The 26,005-nt window shown below is 35.9% G+C and overlaps 1 protein-coding gene across 4 annotated transcripts in view; it reads right to left on the bottom strand.

Annotated features, from left to right (window-relative positions):
• CFAP58 (cilia and flagella associated protein 58) overlaps positions 1-26,005 on the bottom strand; it is a 59,057-nt gene that overhangs the window by 16,196 nt on the left and 16,856 nt on the right. For all 4 annotated transcript variants that reach the window (XM_031554502.2, XM_019617802.3, XM_085230111.1 and 1 more), the window contains 8 exons: positions 24,537-24,619; positions 23,222-23,413; positions 19,017-19,178; positions 16,142-16,288; positions 12,751-12,891; positions 12,177-12,400; positions 10,065-10,176; positions 8,007-8,111 (listed from right to left, as the gene is read on the bottom strand). In XM_031554502.2, coding sequence (XP_031410362.2) covers positions 8,007-8,111; positions 10,065-10,176; positions 12,177-12,400; positions 12,751-12,891; positions 16,142-16,288; positions 19,017-19,178; positions 23,222-23,413; positions 24,537-24,619 — 1,166 coding nt within the window. The remainder of the gene's footprint in view (positions 1-8,006; positions 8,112-10,064; positions 10,177-12,176; positions 12,401-12,750; positions 12,892-16,141; positions 16,289-19,016; positions 19,179-23,221; positions 23,414-24,536; positions 24,620-26,005) is intronic.

Here is a 26,005-nt window from a genome sequence, read left to right as displayed (position 1 = left end):
CACCAAATCTGGACTAGAGAAGCAGGTTAAAAAGACAGAGGAAAAGCACAACCATAAACTACAGTATACTTCAAAACAGTAATTTCTCCCATGCATGCTAAAATTCATGGACTCAATGTACAAATATTAAAATGCAGGAAACAAATCTATACTTGACATTCATCTATCAAGGATGGTATTTCTGTAATTAAATCAATCTTGCATGGTGTGGAGAGATGGCATTTTATGACCCACTACAGTTCTCATCCAAGTTCAAACAAGGAAATACATCTTTTTTCCTAAAAACCTTTAGAAACAGATTACATGTTCATGTACATACATAAACTCTGAGGCTAATTCACCTGTAACATACTCATGTTTATAAATAGAATCTGAAATATTTCTGGGTAAAACACAAGTAGAGCAGCTAAAAATGGCACAGATTCCCAGAATTTAGTATTTTGACCTGTTTCCATCTTATTTCTTAAATAAATTTGCACCTAATTTTTGTCCAAAACCAAAATCCGTTTTGTTTACGAAAGCAATGAAGCTCCATGAAGATTCAGAATGAATTAAACCCTTCCACTAAGATAATTCTTCACCAAAACTGGTTTTTTTTTTTAGTACTAAGTTATCTGCTTTGCTTCCCATTTGCTAATGCCAGATATACATGCCCTATTCTTTTAATTGGAAAACAGTATTCTTTTTGTAAAGAGCAGCTGATTATCTTTACCTGATGCCACTAAACTTATCACCTTTTCTGCCATGTTTGAATGTCCTCTTTAAAACAACAGACCCTAAACAAAACAGGCTATTTTAATGGCAGGACTTCATTTTCATCCATTTGAACTGGAATGTATGTGGGAGGAGGAAAAGAATATAAATGTCAGTATGTTTTTAGAGCAGTTTATCATGCTGTAAGTTTCTACAGCGTAGAACACCTTCTAATTCTGGATGGACTGAGATTAGAAGGACTAAAATAAACCCTAATTTACCAAGGACTATATTCAAAATATGTAGAAATAGAAATGGACTCCCTTCTGAGGAGAGCTAGCATATGAACTGAATACCTACTTAATTCTTAAAGCTCACACAAAGTTTTCAAGATATTCAGAACCTCAATATATCTTCACACGAGTGAGCCTGTTAACTGTCTCGTTTATGAAATGCGATTACTTACTACATCATTATAGAACTGCATCTGAACTCAAGTGCACTGCACAGAGAAATAACAATGGTCCTACAATTTGCTCAGTGTGAATGGTTCCACACTGCTCACAGAACCCTGCTGGATACACAGTCAGCATCTAGGGCAAATGAGAATGTTAATAAATAAATTAATAATAAGAAGAGAAAGAATATCGGTGGCAAAGTAAAAGGCGCCAGAGAAATTCTAATTGTATGGAGGCAGAGAATCATTGAAAGATAGCCTAATTGTTCTAGTTAACATCAACATTTACCCTTAGAGGCAGAGTAAAAATCCAAAATCAAAGACCTAGTTGAACAATGAATGTTTCAAGCTCAACAAAAGGAAAATGAAAGGATGGCAAAAGGAGGAAATAACTTGAAAATTAGTCCTGATGAATAACAGCGTATGAAGTACCTCCATGTGTCTCATACTGCCTTTGAGACTCCAGTTCAAAGCAAATTCAAGGCACTGGGATGAAATTAATTTGAAGGCACTAACTCAGTAGACTGCTGTGCACCAAAATACTGCACTAATAATTAGATATACGTAATTCTCACTAGTTAGAACTAGGCTACAGCCAGAGTTCACGGGAAAACATTTTTCTTATTAAAAAAAAAAAAACAAAAACAGATTCTCTTCAGAGTCCAGTTTCCAAACAAAGCCCTTTGATCCAGCAGTGACTAATTCCAACTTGTCAGTACACAACACTGTGCAAATAGTTTTTTTTTTTTTCTTCAATTCATACTCATCTGAAAACTCAAGAGTATATTTCAGGCCAGAGTCCATGCAGTGTTTCTCATTTCTACACGTCGGTATAAATCCTGGAAATTCCAGTCACTAACTGAAACTGGAGTCAAACTCCAATGCTACACTCACTGGGGTACTACTAATACTCGTTCTCCTCAAGATTCATAAGAATCCTTCCATTTTTTTTTTTAAGGAAAGGACATTTTTTAAAATGTCAGGAACTATTTGATCAATGGTTAAATGTTTTGCCAGCTTAGCTTTCTCAGCAGCGTGATTTATTTGCGCTGATGTGGCTACAGCCACTGTGTGGTTAAGCAATTAGATGCAGTTACACTGGCAAGACAATCTTCTGCCATTCAAGAGTTGGTACAAGCTGAATAAGAAAAAAGTCGTTTTTTTTTTTTTTTCTGCCAGTAGGAATGGCACCTTGAAGCAAAGAAAGGGTCTAAAATTCAATATACTCACTGCTTTAATTGAGGGATGAGGGAACTGCTAGCTTCAGCCTTAAGATAGGGCATTAATCCAGTGCTTCCAGACAAATTCAAATCCTCCAGAAAAGAGAGAGAGAAAAGAGCCAAGTCCCAGTGAAGTACAAAAAGTTAAAAAAAATTCCTTTTAATTTTTGCATGGAAAAATCCCTTCAAAAAGCTGACTTTATATATAATGATAAAAGAAAAGTGAAAAAAGGATTGTATTTCAGTAGTGGATTTTGCAGTTCACCTGGAAGTTTCAGTACATACAAAGCACTCACTCAAACTACCTCCACCAAAATCTCTCTAAAGGTAAGATGACAGAGAAACAATAACGAGTAGGTCAAAAGAGACTCTTTGGGATTCTACAGTTATTAGTTTCCTGAACGAAACTACAGTTATTTTTAAGAAAATAGACAATTCTGCCAAAAAATACTCAACTCAGACAATCTATGCCAGATATAACATAAAGTAGGCTGTGCTCTCAAATCTAAGTAGAATCTCTACTCAGCAACTGAAAATATATAAATGCCAGTTTTGAGGGGGTGAAGTAAGATTTTGAAAACGTACAGATAATATCTAAAGTAAAACTGAACTGAGCATTCAGAATACCAAAATAAAGGCAGGCACAATGGGGGCGAATCCCACTTTCCCAAGCAGACTCTCCAAGGAGATAATCTCTTACTCAACGTTTGAGCACAATTTTTGCATGATATGCTGTATAATGGGAGCTATATGAAACACTAGGAGATCAGTGAAGAATCTAACTTGCTTCATGAAACTGCCAGGCTAAAGAAAGAAACAGTTTTCAAGAGGATGGGGCTTTTGTAGGCTGAAAAGAAATGACACAAGATTGCAAAAACAATATTTTATATAATAAATGGGCAGAAGTTTTGTATAATGAAGATAAGGAAGCAAATCCTAGAGCTTCTCCTTTAGCTGGAATAAAACTTCTCTGACTTCAGCAGGTGCCAGCCTGCATAAACCCACGGCAGCTTTATGAGACTATAGTAGCAGCTCTGAGAAGAGATGGTTATGTATCTGTTCAGACAAACAGCAACAAGCACCTCAAACTGGATACAACAGGTCTACTATCAAGTTAGCACAGAAGAAATAAAACATCTACCTATTTTGAGTGTTTAGCTAGCTACTGTTACTACTGAATTGAGTCATGTCTCTAATATATTCATTCACACACCACTATTTGCATAGAAATGATTTTATTCCATTTTTATTTGAGGTGAGGTGTGCAAAAGCTCAGTAACCTGCCCAAGGTCACAGAGAAAATCGCCTTTGCTCTCCCTTCCCTGGATCTTTTAATACCTGAAATGAAACTGCTAATTTATACCTAAGACAGTAATGCCCCCTCTGCACCTCCCACTCTCTGTCAGTGGTACCATCAGTTCTTTGGAGGGTTTGGCTAAAATCTTGGCTCAGTACAAGGGCATGTGGGTGTTTTCTAACTCTAATATGAGTCAGATATATGAGCTAATCACGCCTTTTGCCCTCGCACTCTTTGAAACTATGATCTCAAGATGCTAATGGCCTGGAAGCCTCACATCCCACCTATGCAGTCCTTGATTGTTGAAAAATAAAGATATTCAGAACTTAGGAACTTAAAATAATGTTGATTACATGTGTGTGCATGCATACACACGCATCTAGGAAAACAATGCACACATGTAGAATAATGTTACTCTCAGTACTACAGGCTTAGGTAGTAAGATATTGTATTTATCACTGTGCTTCCCCCCTTGCCTCCTCCCTCCACAAATAATATTGGTTGCCCATTTCTCTTTTACATTTATGACCAATCTTCTGAGGTGATTGACAACCGAGGTAGCTGACATATATTGTGAATCTTTCCACTGTTATCCATTCTGAGACATGCAGCTGAATAAAATTCCACTCAGTCAGACGTAAATCAAATTAGAAGAGTTTACTCAATAGAAAGAACTAAATTTGAAACAAATAAAACAGTGCATAATTCACTTGCAGTGGGATAAGTTCCTATAACCAAGTTAATCCTAATCATAACTAGGTAATATGGATATATTGTGTGTTTACCACACATTACTGTTCATTATGCAGTTGTACTTCAGTCACATGGGGGATCTGGGAACAACCCCACATGTAAAATGGGCTTTTTTTTTTTTTCCTCTCCATTCAGACGTTGTTAACAGAGCCCTTCTGCTTAATAATAATTACACCTTATGGCTATACAATGCATTTTCTTCACACCATGTGTTCACAAAGACTTTCACCCATTGCTGGAATTCCATGTTTAACACACATTTCTTCACAAAGCACTGCAGTACTATTCAACAGTTTAGAAAGGAATAATAATAATAAAAAAAAAGCTGTATCTTTTAACTGTAAAATTCAGGTGGAAGGTAATGACTCAAACATGGATGCCAGCTAACCCTGAAGTAACATTTCCTATGTTTGGAAAGAAAGTCATTGGATTTTTATTGATCGTAAGTATTTAAGACCTTGGTTTTTTGGATCTGATTTTTAAGACAGCATTTTTCATCAGCATAGCAGCTCACAGGTGTGATAATACCCTGAGTTAAAGAAGAAAGTATAGCCACTGACTGCCTTGCATCTACTTTTCAAAGTCTCAGGATATTCACTTCTACTTGCTGATAGGTTATAAGCTAATTAATTTAGAAATTTCTTAAACATGGAAAATATTTCTGTCTCAATATTAAAGTATTCAACTCTAACAAGTCATTGTACAAAATCATTCATCATGTTGCATATTCAATATTTCTCAGTAAAAGTCTGATGATAGGTTATGAAAGATATTTTTAATGTTAAGATATTTTCAAGTCAAGCTGCATTCTACCTGGACAAGAGAACTGTCAGCTATCCAAATTTTCTGACTGAAATGTAGCAACTCATTCTTTTAATCACATAGCACGGATAGTAAGGCCTCACTTTAGAGCTGCATCATTTTTAACGATCTAGCAGGTGAGAAAGATTGAAAAAGCTAACTAAAAAGGACATGATCAAATACACAGCAGGAACAGGTTAGATAAGCAGATACTTTTCTATATGATTCCATATAACGCTATTCTTCCTTAGCAAAATTTCCATTCTTATGTCCATCTTCCCTGTATAAGCCTGCTTTTATTTATAAAGGAACAGTCAGAAGACAGAAGTATATTGCATACAACACAAATGGAATTATTTTTTCTTATACAAGCATTATGGCTCTGTATGAGGATGCAGCAAGGTGAATAGCCTACTAATCAAACTGCAGGTTGCTGACACTGAGCTCAATCACTCTCAGACCTATGTTATTTCTAGATTCCAAAGGTGTTTTTGACATTCAATATCCAATCCACATAGCTTTTTCCATACCATTTTATTACCACACTTTGATGTAATTGAATATAAGCTATGTCATATGCACACACAGAAATCAAAGACAGAGACACTCACAAGTTTTACCTATAAAAAATATCCTGTTTGCCACACACCTAAAAACTATTATGTATAGCAAGAGATTGAGAATATTTTAAAGCAGATACATGTAATGGCTATGCCCTTGTACAGGACAAAATGTGGATAAGGACAACTATTAGAGAGGAAGTATGATTTATGCAAGCAAAGGCAACCTCATAAGTTTGTATCCCTAAGCTCCTGCAGTCTCTGAATACAGGTGTGAATGAGCTAACTAGAGAGAGCACAAGTCTTCAGTAGTTCCCTCATCCCTGAATGTGGGCAAAGACTGAACAGTGCTGGCTACCTGGAAAGAAAATCTACTTCACTTTGAAGAACAGATTTGGCCCACAACCATTACAGCTCCAGAGCAAAGGGATGTCTGTGGCTGTTAGACCATGTTATCTGTATACAAGATAACTAGTTCAAAGAACAATAAAATGACTTGTCCAATGTTATCCAGCCACTTAGCAGAAGAAGCTCAAATAGCACACTCAATTTAAGAGCCCTATACCACCAATGACCTATCCAGTTGGACACACTGCCCTTACAGGATATCAGCTGCCCTCCAAGCAATGTCCTCCATCTCTCGTTACCTCTCCTCACCCACATACTGCTATGAAATAACTGTTTCAGTCTTAGTGTTTGACTAAAAAGCTCTGTGGCAAGCCAGAAAAAATATGCAAAAATGTTGATGGTAAAGCCCTAATCATAATGTAGAGCATGGTATTTTTGGCCTTTTCTTTACCATCATTCTCACTAAAGGAGATGTTCATTTCGGCATTCTTGCATGGAAAAATGATGCATGAATTAAGACCTAAAGGATCTCAAGTATCGTATCTAGAAGTGTTATTAAGTATGTAAGTCCAACTCTGACTTAAATCTAGGAAAATAATAAAAACGTGTTGCAGAAGAGATTGCTACACAGAAGGATTGTAGCCAATGGCTACTATAGTAACTTAGGGTCAAATACCTATTTCAAAGATTTCCTTGGTCAGATAACTCAGAATTTCTGTACCTCAGCTCTTCACTTTTAACTAAGATTATAGATTATAGTTAAATGGGAGCACACTAAGGATAAGGCAAGATAAGCAGCAGTCTGTATAAAAATCACACAGGTAAAATTGGGTTTGTGTATGGGTAAAGCACAGCAAGTTTGAAGCTGTATTTGCTTCATTTGTTTAAGCTAACGAACTATTTTACAGTACCACTTCAGTACTATGTAATAAAGATTATATTTTTCAGGCAAAGGCGTGACAATACACCATACGTTACCTTAACACATAATTGCAGATCTATTTTTCCTAAAAATAAATAAATAAATAAATAAAGTGGCAAACCCTTGAGCTTCTTCTCAAGACAGAAGTTTCCAGTAATATTCCACTAGCCAGTATGTGATACACCATATAGGCATTAATACTGTTAGAGTATTTAAGACCAAGGTGTTCAAATCACATCTACAGCTATCTACCCCTGAGGGAAGGAGAATCTTTTCTCAGTTAGACATACATGGTTGAAACCCAAAACATTCCATTAAAAAAAAAAAAAAAAAAACACAAAAAAAACAAAAACCACATTTGATAGTGATGTTTGCAATATGGGAATTTAGGGTCACTTTGAGTCTATAACATAAATCTTACTGGTATTACTGGAGTTAAAGGACATCTGGATGTGGCTCTTGAGGACATAGTACATTTAGTATTGAAGGGGATTGGATGGATTTGATGATCTAAAGAGTCTTTTCTGATTCTGTGATTTCATGATTCTAACTCACACAAACTCCACTGGACTCTGTCAAAAGCCAACCTAAGCACAAATGGAATCAAACAGATTTTTCTTCATGTCCTGGTCATAATAGACATGGCTGAAATGAAAAAAATGCCATGCCAAAAGTAATACCGACTTGAAGGTTAATCTAAAACATGAATATACTAAGACAAACCTTTAATTTTATTTTCCAGAGTTATCCAGGTATCAGAAACCAGAATACAAAAATTAACTAATCAGATGCTATTTGTTCTCTTTCAGTGTGTCAGTGCTGCCATCTAAAGCTATCTAAGGAGCATGAAAAAGTAATTCAAAGATGCATCTAAGAAACACATCTGAGCAGACAGAGAATGCAGGGTAAGTCAAATATAATAACAAGATACAACAATCTACCAATGCTGCAATACCTGTAGGAGCAGTTCTTTTTCTATCACTTCACTTGTCTTGCTGATAAGCTGCTTCTGTAGCCTCTGTATTTTCTGGATCAGTTCATAGGTACTTGGATCACTGGCCTAGACAAAAGCAACGTAGTCTCAAAAATTCTATTAACTTGTGTTTCTTGCTTGCAGATTAAAAACACAATATCTAAGCATCAGAAAGTAACAAACATGAAATTAAATGCAGAGAGGAAGGAGAAACTGTATTAGTTGTTTCCTAGGGCAAGTTTTCAAGCAGTTCTGAGTCTGAAATTTCTGCCTCTTGAAAAACAGTCAGAATATGCTCATGTTTAGCACTACTAAACTTCTGAATACCTATAAAAACATCTAGTATAAGTAAGAGTCCTTCAGAATGGAACCCCCAAACCAACAGACTGGCAGAACCATGTAACAAGGAACAAAAAGACAGTTAGCGTCAGCATTTTAGCAGAAACTGAAATTGTCTCCTAATATATAGAGAGCAGTGCAAACACTTCCCAAAGTTTTAAAAACCTCAAACAGCAACAAATGATATTTTAGGAGAGGGAATTTTTTTTTTTTTTTCTTGAACAAAAGGAACCTTGTTATGCACAACACATCCTTCTCACTAGGTTTTTCCTCTCCCATGTGGTTTCTGTGGTGGATCATAAGGACTGAACACAGCAAATACCTCAGTAAAGACATATTCCCTGCTTATTTGCTTGCATCTATGAGAACCTTGATATCTCATGGCTCTTTACCCTTTATCAGATTTCACCTAAATTGACTAATCAATTTAAGTGTAACTGAGATACACTAACATAGATACACATACCCACAATGCATCATTTACTGAGAAACCAGGCTAAAAAGTAATTTAGGCCCCATGAACTACTCAGACTGTGACTGTTCCATAGCACTACCCAAAAAAGGTGCCAATTTGTGACAACAGTAGTGATGTGAGGATGTTTGTTCATTAGGAATTGAACCAAAACCCCATCAGGGTTATTTCATATGAATTCAGCCATCTGGTGGTTTTCTGTGTTTCAAATACAAACCACTGAACTAGAATGGAAAGAAATCATAACCTATTATCAGCCCTCATAAATTCATTCTCTCAACACGGGTTGTTTCCACCAGCCTGACTTGCCTTTGTTATACAGCATTACTAGAGACTGTGTCTAGATGTCTTTGAGGACAGCATCTTTCACTTTATCTCCCTTCCATGAGAAAAGCTATTCACAATGCTCAATCTTTAAGCTCAGCATGGAAAGGACAGAAATTAACTACAATGCTAGTAATCACATTCAACTCTACTTCTGGAAGGACTAACATGCTAACATTCATTATTAGAGCTAAGCTACTCAGGCTAACATCAGATTGGAGATCCATGCAACAAAAAAATCTCAGCTGGCTCTCACTTACTTTGGAAATACGCAGTGATGCCAACTGATGCTCATGTATTTGGTCTATGCTTGACAGATTTATTATTTTTCCACTTCATCTGGTAGGTTCAAGTAGTGTGAAAATTTAGATTTGCTGTTTACGTAACAGCTGACCTCACGTTACCCTGAATGACTACCTTTGGAAGCCCACCAATGCTTATATGTACTTTTTCTTTTTTCACAGATTTGGTGAAAAATGTGACATGTGACTTCAGGTCTGACTGTTTCCCAGTCCACATGCCCTATCAGCCTTATAATTCTTTCTTCACATTTAAATCTAATTGGTAAGAGCAGGATTATACCTTTTCCCATCACCCTCTTTCACTTCACCCATGTTAGGGAACCACCTCCTTCTAAATTCACCTTATGCATTCATACTCACTTTAGCATTCTACTGGCTTTTTACAATTCCCTCTGCAATTTTTCATTGAGAAAATGACACAAAAATAACACTGATTGCATTGTGCAAGGAAGCCATTCAGCAGTTAACTATTCCTTTGGTACTATGGAAATTTCAGTCTGCCTGCCCTTCCACATAATTTGCATAACAGTAAAGTAAATAGGCTTTGTGCTGTGTCACTGATTTGGAAATATGGGCTTTAGGAACTCAATACTGAGACATTACCTCCAGTTTTCTCCATCTGTGAACATTCAAGGGATTCTCCAGTTCTTCTTCCAAAACTTTGCATCGAGTCTGTTCTCTTAATAGCTCCTTCCGCATGTGATGAACCTCCAGTCTTAAGATCAGAATAAAACAAAAAGGAAAAAAAAGAAAAAAAAAAAACTCCACAGTGAACCAAACCAATCTATCCAAGGCATGAACATGAAGAAACCATTCTTCCACACATTACAACACTGGCAAAGTTACTCTTGTAATTAACAGTTGACTAAGAACACTATATAGGAGTTCCTGGAAGATAACACAGGTAGACCTCTTCATTCACTTCAGTAAGAATGATTCAAAAAAGAGACTTTTCATCAGTTCTCAGGAAACCTTACTCACAACTCAGTTTTTTTTGTGTACATTAAAGCCAGTAAATTCATCTGCAGTAGCCTACAAATCAGAGTTATGGAATTGCCTCTGTATTGAATCTGAGGGTTTGTATTTGGAAGAAGGTTTTAAAACAACATGGTTCACACAATCTTGTAAAGAAAACACATTGCACGACCTAATTATGAAGAACATTGTTCTTTGGAGAAACCAACTTTGATTTCTTTTACTCTTACTTTCTCTCCTCAAAGGACTCCAGACACTATCTGTTGCTGAATTTAAAATTAATTGAATGGTCCAAAGATGCTTTGACAACTAAGATTCATACGCTGGGGTCAAATAGTGAAGAAGCAGGAAACAAAAAGGCACTTCTGCAAGGATCCAACTCTTATCATTTTGGTGGGTGGATCCTGTAAGTACTTGAAGAGAAAAGGAAGTGGAGAATCGCCATATGCCTACTCCACTGAACCTTTCCCTGCCAACCTCAGCATTGAATTTAGCTCACTAGACAAAAAAGGGCCTTTTTTTTTTTTTTTTTTTTTTAAACTGTGAGGTTGGACAAGGTTATGGAAAAGGAAAAAAAAGAACATCTCCAATTGGCAAATCAAGAAAGCTAATTAGCAGAACAGCTGATAAATGGATGCTTTCAACAGACAGTTTTCATGATAGTTTTGGACTTCATTAAAGTATGTGATTGCTGTTGCAGTTAGCAAGATTGATCCACCCATCGTGGCATGTATAGCACTATACCTCAATGCCTTTACTGAGTTTCAATGCAGTAACAGGCTTTCAGTTGAATGCATTTGGGCAAAGAATTCAAATCCTATTCCTGTCTGCAGTCAGTCAATGAAAACTGCAGTTGCTAGTGTTTTGTGCCCAGTTCTTTTTTATCTTACACCAAAACAAGCTAGCATAATTTCACTGGAGTCAATGGACTGACCACAGACTGAAGTAAATTTGCTCCAGTGAAGGCCATGGAATTATAGTCATATAGTTAACTTAAATGTCTTACTCAAAAGTGTGATATCTATATAGAACAGTACAATGGTTCTTTGCTGACAACATACCTGCTGCTTCTTACAAACCAAGTCTGATTCTACAGAAAAAATCACAATAGCTTCATGTCAGCAAAGAATATACCTTAAGCTTGTGAGGGTTAAAAAAAAAAAAAAAGGAAGCATTAAGCCAGAGTAGGAGGAAATAAATCAGACCAGGGCCATTAAAATTCCGTTTTAAAGAAACACAACCTTCAATGAAAATTTAACTAAATCTTTCTCTCAGAGCAAGTCTACATATAAATCTGGAAATAAAAAGCTCTGAAAATGAGTAGGAGTTTGTTATAAATATGTCAATTGCTCCCTATCCTCTGCAGATTGCCTAATAAAAAGCAGTTCCACTAATTTGGGCCCCAGGTACCACTAAGTAGCTCACTGAACTATGAACATCATCTTTGCTGCTCTCTGTCAAGTTTATTCTGCAGGCAGTAACTCACAGTACAAGGTGAAATTTGGAAACTACTTCAGCTTAGGACAAGATGTTTTTTTCTTCTCTTTTATTCATTTTATATTTTAATCTTCACTGATTAGCTCCTTGTGACCTTGTGTACAAGGTCAAAGCAAATAATCCTCTTCTCCAAGGTATAATGTTTGTTGATACAAATCTTTATCACACATGAAAACAATTCTGTCTCAAATACAGAATCAAGTAAGCAGTCACTACAAAAATGTATTCAATCAGATGTTCTACCTGAGTTCCTGTACGTTAGCCACAGTTTTACCAAGTATTCCCTTCTCACGACGAAGTTTTCTGATCTCCAGCTTGAGAAGCCGGATGTCTTCAATTCTTTGCCTGTACTGAGTCTCACCCTTGTTTAAGATGGATTGCTGGATTTTGATCTTTTCGTAGAGAAGAGCCACCTCATCATTGCGTCGAACAAGCTGGGACCCAAGGACATCTCTCTCATTGATAACCTAAGGATGCAGGTCAAAGCAATAATGTCAGTTACAGTTCCTCAGCACAACTTCAAAGCATCATTATTAAATTTTCATCAGTGAAAATCATGTGCATTAAGAAGTTATTAATGAAAAAAAAACAATAGCAATGGCCTAAGCAGCTTCTCCTATTAGAGTTTAGTCTCCTGAATAGTACGTAAACTACATCATTCCACTCACTTCAGTACCCTAAAATGTTTATTTCAATAGCACTATGAAGCTTTAGAAGTACCACTTTTATAGTAGCTGAGGATCTTGATCTTAAAAAATGCATTGAACTGAGGGAACAGGATGCAGTGTGTTGGAAAAGGCAAATTTGAGATTCCTACCCGGTCATATTCCTTCTTCTGCTTCAGCCTCTCAGCATCAGCCTCAGCAATAATTTTTAGGAGTTTTCTCTCTTCTGCCTCCTGATTTTCTATAAAGTTCTTGGTTTCCAGAGCTTGTTTTTTCATCTTAAGTAGTTCAGCCTAGTGGAGTCAAATAATATAGGTCAAGCGTGCTTAGTAACAACTTCCCATTATATATCTGGGATTATAAATTAGGAATACAATCTCATACATTCATTTCATTTCCTAACAAGTGCATATTTTGTTAGTTTTTAAGAATAAATCTCTAAACAAACAAGATGAAGACCCATAAATAAATGTTGCAAACAGTATTTTAATAATGTTACACACAGCAGAAATTTAGAAGAATTTTTATCTATAATAATGGTTCAAGTCGTAATTCAGGAGTCTCATTTAGTATTTTTTTTTTTTTTTTAAAGGTGATATTTAGAGAGTTTTTTCAATTGAGTAGTTACTTTGTTGAAAAATCTAGCAGACAAGTTCAAAGCAAGGCTGTGTTGTGAGAAAGGATAACTCATCTTGCTAGAAAGGACAATGATCTACACTGTACAAATCATTATCTAGTCAGGATATGCTTCAGACTGAAATAAAAGAATATGGGGAACAGGGCAACTAGGCAAGAAGAGCAAAATTAAAGAGCGTGAGCATTTTTAGTGGAAGTGTAGAAGACTGGAAAAGGAAGGACTGCCCTTAAGCAAAATTTAAGCAATGCATTGTTACAGTGATCACATGCCACTAACACAAATCTTGGAAATTACCCAGTAATTCTATGCTACTGTGATGAACTCTGTAATTCAAGACATAAGTAGAAAAAAACACTGAGATCATCTTGAATTATTAGAAATTTTTAGCAGTTAGTTTAGCTGTAGGCAATTAAGTTCAGACAAAGTGAAACTAGATAACTAGCTTGTTTTCACGGATGTGAAAACTATCCAGCCTTGACTAGAAAACACTTTCACAACTCCAACCCTTATACAGGATAACGTTCGTGTAGCCTTTTCAGAAATAGCATCGTTGAATGCTGAAAGAACGAGGTTGTGATGAAGGCTGCACCTAAAACTATTGATTTAAGACAGAAAAAGCAGTTCCATCATCATAATAAAATAACATGTTCAATTCTTACTTTCTTTAATAAAATTTTCATATTCCTATAAATGCAACTTTCATATCTCTCTTACTCAATGTTGGATGTTTATTAGAATCCATCAGCTGAAGAAAAATGCAAGCCACTTCATATTGAAATGTGATCAAGAGTGTGCAAAAGCTGTCTACGGATGTAAAACTGCTCATGCATTACACGTTTGCTGGATAATATTTTTTTTAATATATCAAAATTCTATGTTCTCCTTGTGTCACAAAAATTATGAACTGTAAATAAAGAGTGACAGCAGATGTTGGCAGCAAACATTATGTAAACAAATCTTGCTGAAATGTATAAAGTTAAAGTAGATCTCAACAACCTTATACAGCGAAGAACATAAATACTTTAAACCACACGCGTGCCCCACAGACTACAGGACTTTCACTGAGGTTAAATATATTGAAGATCACATTATTAGGATCTACGTGCAGAGAAAAAGAAATGAATAAACACAGTAAGACCAGAAAAAGTGTCAGGATTGAAACTGTTCTATATGAGCATATCTCATTTAAGGTTGGTTGAGAGAGTCTGCAAAAAATTGAAGGACAGTCAGCAAGAAGGAAGAATTCATATGGGACATTTATATGCCAACTTCTCAAACTGAACTCGAATCAAATTCCTGTTTAGGTTCTGAAGTACTACAGTAAGTAAAGCTTTTTTTGTATTTGCTTTAAAGGTGGGAGAAAAATACAGATTTTAGAAGATGCAAAATGGACTGGACAGAGAATGCTGAAATAACACTAAAAGTAAAAAGTTTCACATTCAGATTTCTAGAAAATGCTGAAAAAAATAAAAAGACAGAAGACCTTGACAGCGCCTCAAACCTGGACAGCCATACTTCTTACAGCTTTTAAATACATATTTTCAAACGGTCAACTGAAACCAAAAGATGGCATTGTACTGGCTTTAATGGAGCTTTAATCAGGCCTCCCATGATTGATTTGCCATGATCACACATCTTTTAAGACCCTTCTGACAGCAGAGCTAAGCATAAGTCCAATGTCTCTATAATCTCATTCCTATGAATATCACTCCTCCATGCTTTAGCACATTCTTTAAACCGATTTTCTAGGAATAGCTTACTTCCTTCACATCTGTGCAAGCAGGACAAATTGAAGCTGGCTTGTTACACAAATAATTGGGGCTTTTTTGTGCCAGTGTCAGTCAGCCTCCTCTTTGAATCCTCCTCTGCTTTAGTATTCAGCAGAGACGTTCAGGTAGAAGACCACAAAGCCCTGAAGCTATCCACTAATGTAATGTCAGTCCATGGACACACTTGCTGGTGAATAATTGAGGGGGTAAACCATGTAGCAATCATATGTTTGTCAAATGAATGGCAGACAATTCTGAGGTGATGAGACAGAATTGGCAACTAGTTAAGGCAGAAAGCTGCACCTGGAAAATGAGGCACTACTTGACTCTTCCATCACTGATAGAGCAACACTGAGGTAGATCAGATAAAAAAACAAAATTCATCATCTTTTTATGAAACTTTATTGACATCTTGTCACAACTACAGTATTGCTGAGTGGGGCTGAAAACCTAAAAAGTCATTGCAGCACAGCAATAAGCTATCAAAAGAAAACATTGTGGAAATAGTAGAGGTTTTGCAGGTGTTTGTTTGATGTGGTTTTGTTTTTGTTTTTTCTAGTGCCTAGTAAAGAGAAAAATACATTGTTTTGAACACAAACTCCTTCCATCTTTTGAGAGAGCAACAAATTGCATTGAGGTTTCATCACAAATTTAATAGTATATCTAAAAAAGGGGATGCTGTCAGGGCTGAGAAGAAAGAACAGCACTAGAAGCTCAGATTTCAAGATCAGAATTGTGAAAAACAACCTAATTGGGTTTGCACTTTAAAACAACAGAGACAGAGAGGTTTAAAGAAAGGAAATCTTGAATTAAAAAGGTCTCCATTATACAAGTTTAGAACAAGCAGGTTAACACCCAAATCCACACTTATGCAACTTAGTATTAAAAACATTGAGTGACCAAGAGATTTAAAGCTTCTCAAAACAGTCTAGGACCTTTCTAACAATAATCACAGAGATTAAATTTGTCAGATATGTGGAAGATTTGTATAACCAACAAATCTAATAAACATTTTAACTGGCTTCAATTTTTATAAAATACAGCAAAACAACTCCCACAGACCAGGAAAACAATGAAGTCTCTACAATCATGGGAGCTGTCCTTTGTAATAAGGTGTGTTTGTGTAAGGACTCTTACTTTCAATGATTCCTTTTCCCTCTCTAGTTGCTGATGTTCTTGATGTGCTTTCACAAGAGCTTCTTCTTTCTTTTTGATCTCCTCTTTCAGTTGATCCCCCTGATGCGTCACAGTTTTCAGTCTCTTCTTCATTTCTGTTATCTCATCCTAATAGGACAGAAAGCAATCACAAAAAGAACCCCAAAATGGTAAGTTTTTGTGAAGGAGTTCAGGTCATTTTGATACTGGAAAATGAAACTACAGTACTTGAGAGATGTGTTGTACATACCACAAGATGTTACTTTTAATACAACAGAATGAAACAGTTTCATTAAATGATATTTTTTAGTTTATGCTAGCATGACATTGCTGGAAAAAGGTCTCCATGGGTAACAACAATGCTCATTAATAATGAGTATAATAAGCCATCTCATTTGAAGTTCTAGACACAAAATAAGAACTAGCAGTCAACTGAAATTAATAAGATTTTGATTCTATCCATTTGTTTCCATGCTTCTAAGCACTGTGTTTTTCAATAATGTTGTAAACAGTTGGATACAAAGTTTTTTATGAAAATGAATATAGCTATGAGCAAGATAAAATATGTCTGTGAGTATAACTTATCTCCATTTTGCATTTTTGTTAGTTTACACAAACATGAGTAGAAAAAGTGTGCTCAGAGATGAAAAATTCCCTGGTATGAGAATATTTGGCATAAATTTTAGGTTCAAAACGCATGCCTGCAAGCACTGCAGAGAGATGAGGCCACCCTGACCATTCACAACACAAAGGTGCCTGCTCACGTGACACTAAGGAACTGTTTCATTGACTGACTGCAGTGATGGTACATGTTGTGAGATGAAGACAAAGCTAGTAAATTCAATACATAGACAGACATGCTCTTCTGAATCTAGCAGAAGTAGCTTTATGAGCTGATGGACCTCAGCTGGAGGCTAACACCTCACAGAGAAGACAATAGCATTTCATATTAATACATTCTGTTTCAGTACAAAACCATATCACGTTTAGAGCTCTTTCAGCACTGTCCACCATAAGCATGGATTGACAAGCGAGCAACATTTTCTTTCATGATTGTTTGACATAGTCAGGTAAGATCTTGAGTCATGACACTCTGCAAACGGTAGTGAGAAAGTACTGATTACCAGTCTGACAGGTCTTAAAAAAAAAAAAAAAGCAAACATGGACTCCACACTTAATTGTCTGTCTGGACCACCAAATAAGTTAATTGGAAATAGATGCGATAATATGCCATTAGGCTCATCTACCTGCACATTCAGTCAGTCCTGCAAATGTCATGTCAAAAGCAGGTTTTGCTAAATAGCCCATGAGTCTCTTAACTAATACTGAGGATTGATAGATTTAAAATCTACTGCCCGGATATATACCCAAATACATTCCTACTTCTCTAGTTGATGAAGAACACTAAGACAACACAATTATTTTGCAAACAGGTTTCCTAATCAACTGCTGTAAACAAATGAGCTCCTAACAAGAAAAGAAACTTCAGAGGTGAATGCAAAAAGTATTTGTATCATACTGACTGCCTGCCAGCACAGAGATCATTACTAAGGTGGGGATCTTTCTGTATTAAGCAAACCACAAACACCTTTATCTAAACATGTTTGTGCAAATTTGTTTTACTCCACAAAACTACTTGCTAAAAAGTTTTATGGTAAGCTAAGTTGAAGTATAAATAACAGCCTCTAATAACTTGAAACTTGAACAGCATTATTTATGCCGCCATGTAACACTCAAATACTGAAGAGACTGACGAGTTTATTGCTTCTTTTTATAACTGAACAGTTCTTCCTAAGTAAGAGAATTTATACTGGATATATATTAAAAATATTAATCAGCATTGAACTGCAATTTTTTTTTTTTTTTAACTATTATTTTTCCTAAGGGATTGCTTGGGAGCAGCAAGAACCGCACATTACTTCTAGAATGTATTCTAATGACAAGAGGCAAGTTGTGGACAAGCAAAGCATTTCACTTACTTAATAAAACAGTTCATTCCTAATCAAATCAATCATCAAGTAGGATAGGTATTTGGACATTTTGTTCCCATCTGCTTCTCAAGCAAAACACCTAGCTATTCATATCAGAGCATAAATTGTAATCTACCATGATTATGTTATAAAAGCGTTATTCTAAAATGACCAATACTGTAAACTACAGCCATCCAAGGTCCCAGTCTCTGTCAACCACAACAGGACTAGTATAGTATTGTAGATCTTTATATCAGAATAACAAATTATATGCTTAGGTGATCTGTTCTCTTCTTCAAGTATCGTTAGTGAGACCCTGAAGGCAAAGTTATGAATGGAAGGAATCATTATCAGAGGAAAATGACACTCACTGAAAGGAACTAGGTAGAAGCATTTAGTTCTGCCAGAAAATTCTCCTTCAGCTGAGAAAGTGTTCCCTCCGCTTTCTAAATCACAATTTACACTATTGCTTACATGCATACAGAGCTAAGGAGGCAATCTTATTCCTATTAAATTCTATTTCTCATGCAGACCGTACAACTTCTAAAGGGATAGGATTGAGTGGATTCAAGAAGGAAAGAAAGAAGTTTCTTTCCTGATTGTGCTATATAAATCCATAGTTCCACTACATCCTGATTTTGTGCACAGTTTGAAGTTGGAGTATTGCCACACAATGACTGTGAATTCCTATTTCCAGCCCAAATCCATACTGTCCAAATAAACACGCAGGGATCTAAAACATTCATTTCCCCAGAGGAATTCAGAAATCATTTCTGCAATTAAGCCAGTCAGCTTTCCTTTTAACAAAAGGAAAGTAGATCAGAAAAAAAAAAAAAAAAAAAGCACAATATAAGCAAAGATGGAAACACAAGAGAAAACTATTCTACCTTTGCTTCAATCAGATTTTTACTGTACAGGTTCCTCTCTGTTCTCACAGTTTCACAGCGGTTTTGTTGCTGTTTTAATTTAATCTCAGATTCTTCTATTTTCTTCTCATAGTCACAGATCTTCACTTCCTGTATTTCAACATCTTTCAGGTGCTGGAGGACCTGAAGCAGAAAGAAGGAAATGAATGTGATTAAGTCATCATCATAAGATTATTGAGATGGGTTGAGTTTATGATTTTAATCAAGAGCAACAACTCCAGACCTCCATGATAAGAAGTTGAAGCTACAGCTAAAATCACTTCTGTCCAAGTAAAAGTTTAACCTTTTTGGATTACTTATGTGGGGGAACATTTTATTTCAATCTGATACCATGGTTGTTTCTTTCAAGACTAAAACTTAAAGATCTACACATAATTAATTTAAAAACAATCTACTGGAAGTACTGCCACTGAATTGGCTCAACAAAATCAACATAGGCAGCTTTCATTAAGAATGCCTTTAGGTTATTATAAAGCAAAGCTAGACTTGGAACATGATTTTGGATGTCATTGGTATGATAAGATGGATAGAAAGACAACATTTTCAAAAAAGCCCTGCATTTACACCTCTACTGTGAAATCCAGTTGACTTCCAAAACCTCAACTTTAAAAAAAAATACATATCTGATCCCAAACTGGATCTAAATAAGCAGGTAATCACAATTACTTTTTCCCACTAAGGAGGATAAATAACAATTCACTAAAGAGAACAGAGTAACACAGACAGCAGATTGTAGAGAAATGATCATATGAAGCATCAGTGAATGAAAATACAAAATATGATAGACACCTTCATTAAATAGTTACCAACATAACAATACATAAGAATTACTACACTGAAAGAGCAAAAATAATTGCTAATCATTATGATGGGCATCCTAATGTACACTTCTTAATTATTTTTTTTTTTTTTTTCAGAATAAGAACCTTCCTCTTACCATACAAATAGGAAAACCAAGGAGCATGGGTATTAGTCAAATTGAATCCAAGCTTTCATTGATAGAAAGAGATAAAAATAAAAATAAACTAAGGAGTACATGTCAAAAACATCTTTTTTGGGGGGGGTTTCCCTGCCTGAGGGAGAAAAGAATGCCATACTTAAAAGCCAGGAAAAAGATCAAAGCATTAAGCAAAAAGCTGAGGAATCTTATGGACAAAATCCAGGAAAGAAGTCCACTTACAAAAGCATTTCATAGCCAGTTTTCCAGATTGGTTTTGAAAGCAGCCATTTGAGCTCTGATTTACATTCGATGCAGAAGCATATAAAAATGTTTACATCAGATAATCAATAACTGCTAAGTTTGCAGTCGGCAAAGTTGTCCCTTGCTTAGCAGTAAAGCCCTGTGAGGTCTAACTACAGGGCAGGAGCTTAATTAGTTGATTATTCTATCACAATCCACTCTGAAGATAGGGGATTGCTAAATATAGAAAATGTTATTACAGCACAAGAATACAATTCTAGCACATTTGAAGCTGACTACAGAGGAACCGAGGAACTGCTTACAGTGCAATACAAAAACATAGTCTCAGTTTATAACCCATTCTTGCCTTTTCCTTTCTGTTAAAACAACCTGTCAATAGTAATAGCAGGGAGTAGAAATCAATAAGGCATGCTTTCAGTTAGCACCACACAGCGATCATAGGCTGGAGCAAGATTTGAAAGTAGGTCACTCCATCTGTAAATCTTTTGCTTGGTTTTGATGCAATCTAAGTGCAATAAGCTCATGGACTAAGTTTTTCAATGTGGTGCTCGTAGTCAGGATGCTGACTCCGCTTTTTCAGGAGTAACTAAACTCAAATAATTCCCTCTTGTAAATTCAGAAAAGATATATGCAATGTTTCTCAATAGAATATCCTCAATTATGACTGTGCTGATTGTACACTACACCTCTCAAATTTGCTAATGAGAAACCAAAGCTAAGCAGAAAAAATTCAAAATTGACAGTTTTCTTCTGTACCTCCGCAATTTTCACTTGCTTACTTCATTCATTTGGTGTTGGTTACCTGTTCAGCTCAGTGAACCTATTCAAGAACTCAGCTCTGGTACTATCCTTATTTGGTTACCTTTGTTTAGCAACTCTGAGAAGTCCTTCTTGTGTCTTAATGATATACCTATGCTTCAGATGAACTCAAAGAGTTACTTCACTACTTGCTTTCTAAAAGCCTGAATCTGTCACTGGAAAACCAAGACTTCATAATCTAAGTATTTCAAGCCAAAACAGAAATATTCTACTGATGTTTGTAGCTAAGGAACCCAAGCTACACAACAAAGAGCAAATAAACAGATTTTTTCATATTTGTACTGGTTAATCGAGAAGTAACACAGCAAGTAACGCTCACCTAAAATGGTACAAATGACCAGTCAGCCAGCCAAAAATTAGAAGAGCAAGACTAAGCTGAATTCCCACTATTAAAGTATTTTATTCCTGTGGATGTAACTCTGTTCATCAGTTACTCCCCAGTAAATAATGATTTTGAAAGAGCAGCTCTGCATCTACAAATTCAATCCTGCTGTAAATAATGAGGTAACTTTAGAGAGAGCATGGCTCTGTCAGCCTTTGTAGGTTTTCCAAGACATCTTTGGACTTAGATGGGCTTGGCTCTTTACAAGCTCCTCCATAATTCAGAAGGAGTACAGCAGGATCTTTTAGAGATTCATTGGTAGTAAAATACAAGAGTGTTGACCAATGGTGAAATGGTCCTGTATTATGTAAGTTTTACCACATTTTCTCCATTTACACATCTGAATACATCAAACACTGAACCTAAACATTACCTATGAAAAATAGTAACCATGATACTCCCTCCTCTTTCTACTCTTGTATTTTATCCTGTCTTATTCTTCTCACGTAGGGAACCTCTGCAGGGGCATGACCACCATCTCACAACTCCCATGGTCAAAACTACTCCTGCTGCTCCTCACCTGCAAGTTAAATCAAGAATTGCCCCTTTAACTGAACCAGAGAAGCATGAAAATCCTTTGGAAACTTGAAGTCACAATACAGGCATCGTTATACAAACAGCTCAAGTGTCACAACCCATTTACTCTGCCTTGTAAGCGATGGAAAATTTACACCCAAAGTGACAGGAAAAAAAAAAAGAAAACCAAACATTTTTCATTTTAACCCTCAAAATATTGTGAGTAATCTTAATCAAAAGCAAAAGCCTTGTAGTTCTGAACGTTATGAATTACTCCCTGGCCCTATTTTACAACATTCTTAATTCATATGTATTCTGTTAGAAATGCACTACGAGGAAAAGATGCAAAATGTAACTTTGCAATGAAGACGTATCTCATTTCCACAGAACATTATTCCTAGGTAATGACAAAAGGTAATCCAGAGATGGGAGCATGCATCATTCAAAAAAACAATTTTAAAGCCCTCGGTCACATTTAGTTTAAAGGATAATTTTAAAGTGAAAAAATAACTTCTCAGTTGAAACACCTTGAAAGCTAATCCCAGTAAATCAATGATCTTCTTGGAGGTCCCTTCAGTGTGATCTTCAGCAGCTAATGGAATATGTCACAACCATGTTCCTGAGTACAATTCAGGAATAAAGCCATACAGAATAATGGGCACAATACAGCACAAATTTTATGCAGTGTTTGTCCATAGTTGGTACTGGAAAATCCATTTTGTAGATAAGATTGAACATGATTAGTTGTTTTACACATACTGGCATTAATCCTACAAAATGCTGATCTCTTACAAAGATGTTAATCACTGTAGTCTCTCACTGGCCTCAACAGACTTTGAGTATGTCAGTAGTATCAAAATAAGGTCCTTTGCAGATAAAACAGAACAATCAAAGATTAATTTCCAACTGTATGCAAGAATTGCAGTTGTGGAACTGAGCTATGAGAAGCCAGAGGCTCTGGTTCAAACTCCCACCATACTTTCACTTCCCAGATGACTGATGAATAGGAGAACTACATGGCTATACCCCAAGCTTCTCGTAGAATAAGTAGTCATTGCTGAGGTTTCCCCAGAGAGACTTGAAACACAGTAGTGGACAACACTCACTTTAAAGAAGAGATCTTTGTAAACTGCCTGAAACCATTTATCAAAGATTTCTCCCATCGGAATATAGGCAAATAAGTGTCTGATCTTTACAGCTTCAAGAGTTAAAAGAGCAAAAAACAACTTGCACAAAAAGGTGTTCTACCTTCTGTTTGAGATCACTGGCTTCACTGATGAAACAATCTCTATCTTTCTCCAATTGGTAAATAATCTTCCTTTGTTTCTGAGCTTCATTCTTATAATTTTGAATTTCTTCTTCTAAGTTTTTCTTGGACTGTTCATGAAGCTTCACCAAATCTATCTGCTTCTGAACAGCATTGGTGGCCTTGTTCAAGTTCTGCAGGAGAAAGCATAAAATAATGACTTGAGCTGAAAAAAGCAACACTGCCACCACTATGGCAAAAATATGCCATTATCTAAGTGGATTGTGAACTTCCTAATGCTATTATCTCTTATCTAATTTGCTCAGTTGAAATACTTGAGCCTCAAATCTGATTTTAAAAAGAAAAGGCAATCTCTCATAGAGCTGGCCAAGTAGTACTTATTATGATTTGAAGTTAAAACACTAATATCTGCATTACAGAAAAAAAAATTGGATGGGATTGTTTACAAGCAGTATAATTAATGACTGAAAAAGCCTTGCCAACATCAAGGCATTTAGATTGTAAAGCATGCCAGTAGCCGATAAAATAACTTCTTTCTCATTTACTAAATAGCAACTTCAAATTCACCAAGCGTGGTTTGAACTTATACACAGAGATTACATTAAAAAAAACAAGATAGCATTAAAAAAAACAAATTAGTCTTCTAGTCCTCCTTTAGAATTTCTTTTCCAAATTCAAAGCAAGTATTTACTATCTGTGAAATCTTCATTTGTGTCAAGGCACAAAACTCCATACCAAGAAAAGCATGTCAGCCAAAATAATCTTTTAGCATTGAATTTACTAGATTACACTTCAGGAATGACAATACCATGAGATGCTATCTTGCAGTACAAAAAACTTTGGACTGTTGGAAAACGATCAGCAAGAGAAATGGACCGAAAAAGCAAAGATTAGTATTAGCATAGTCTGCCAAGCTGTTACATGGTGCACCATCATTTGGGTTTGTTCTACCACAGAATTAATTTGCCTAGATTAATATTAACTTTGATATGCTACAGAGTGTAAAAGTACAGTTATAATCAACTTTTCAGACATTAAACAATGGGTTTTCAAGATGAAAACATGTCTTTTTTTGTTTAACTCCATGATGGTTTAAAGCTTAGAAATATTTTATGAGTATTAGAACTACTTCAGTGCACACTATAGAATAGTATAAGCACCTGCTTAAGGATCTGATTGTTTGACTCATCATTATTTTTCCTACAGTATTTATGTCTCTCTGTGAGAGTTTAAACTATAGACATTTCACTCTCAAGTCATCAGTTTTTTTTATCAGTATTACAAATGCAAGTTCACCTTGCTTAGTGTATCCCTCTCCCTCACAAGATCATCTATAGCTTTCTTGTCAATCTCTGCTTGCTTTTTGGCAGCCTCCAACTCTAGAGAAAAAGAGGAAAGAGTGTAAGAATGGAATCAAACTGAACAACTGTAAACACACAGAACTTACTGGACTTAGTAAAAACGCTTAGCATTATATGAACAGTTCAATAACCAGTGACCCTATTTTACAGCCCTCAGGTATCAGGATGTTAATACTTATTTCAGTATTTAGAAGAACTCAGACACAATAATTAACGTGGCACAAGGACTCATTATATTTGGTTGTTCAAGATACCACAAAAGTTAAAATTTAAGTAATTATGGAGCGCACTGAAAATCAGATGCTTTTAACAAATTTCAAAGTAAGCATCCAAAAATTGAAGCACTTTGAAAAGCAGGAACTTTCAGAGTCATTCTAATCCATTTAAGTAAAATCCATTACTCCTTTGAAGCAGTGAGATTCTATTGGCTTCAGTGTAGTTAAAACTACTTGCCATGGGTTAAGATTAACATGGTACACATACTATTAAAAGTCCATATATATTAAGTACTGTGCACGTTTTCACTTCATTTTAAAATTAATTACAAACTGTTACACTAACACAATGGCTCAGGAAACGCAGTACACTGGATTGCTAAGACATGTCCAATATTGCAAGAGGACACACCATCCGTAGCCATTCTCAGGCAGGATCTGATCATTTATTTAAGTTTCTCTCTCTAGTACCAAGCATAGCTTTGAGCTGTATAAGCAAAACGCTTGTGGGAAAGCTTTTCCACCCTTGCAGAGATGCATGGAAAACAGACACGATTTTGCATAAACACAGACATATAAAGGCATTAACATCTCATATATGCAGTCTCTTCAGGGCACAAGCTGGAAGCAAGGAAGAGCGGGAAGACTAATTCATGATTGTATCAACTTGAACTAGGTCAGGTTCCTATCAAAGGACTTTTCTGGGAGGAGAATGAGGGGGAAAGGACGTATCATTGTCCCAAATGTTTTGACAACTTCATAATATTACTTTACCAAAAACATTTTCGACGTTTTTTCTGAAAATCACTTTGAAAGTGTGTTTATTTCAAAACATTTTATTTTGAAATTTAGTTGCACTTTAAAAACATCTTTTACTATACCCAAGGAATTTTCTTCCAAAATGTACATTTGAAAGATCTTTCTCAAAACATTGCAGACCTGCTAGCAAGTAAAAGCATTACCTGTACAGCTTTAGTATATCTGCTGACCAACTGAAGCCCCGAATATACCATAACTAAATTTACCGGCTTGCTTGCAAATACATATTTTTTTCCATGCTGTAACTATTCAGCAGAATCAGAGAAGTTAAGAAAAATAGTGTCTTATCCATGTCTGTTTTCAGTAATTTCCTAGCTTGTTCCTCTCCCACTGGCCAGAGCAGAAGCAATAAACATACATCAGGGGCAAC

This window comes from Meleagris gallopavo, chromosome 8, assembly GCF_905368555.1.
Source record: "Meleagris gallopavo chromosome 8, MGAL_WU_HG_1.1, whole genome shotgun sequence".
NCBI classification, from domain to species: domain Eukaryota; kingdom Metazoa; phylum Chordata; class Aves; order Galliformes; family Phasianidae; genus Meleagris; species Meleagris gallopavo.
The sequence above is the reverse complement of the archived record's forward strand: the minus strand, read 5'-3'. Positions and strand labels throughout refer to the sequence as shown.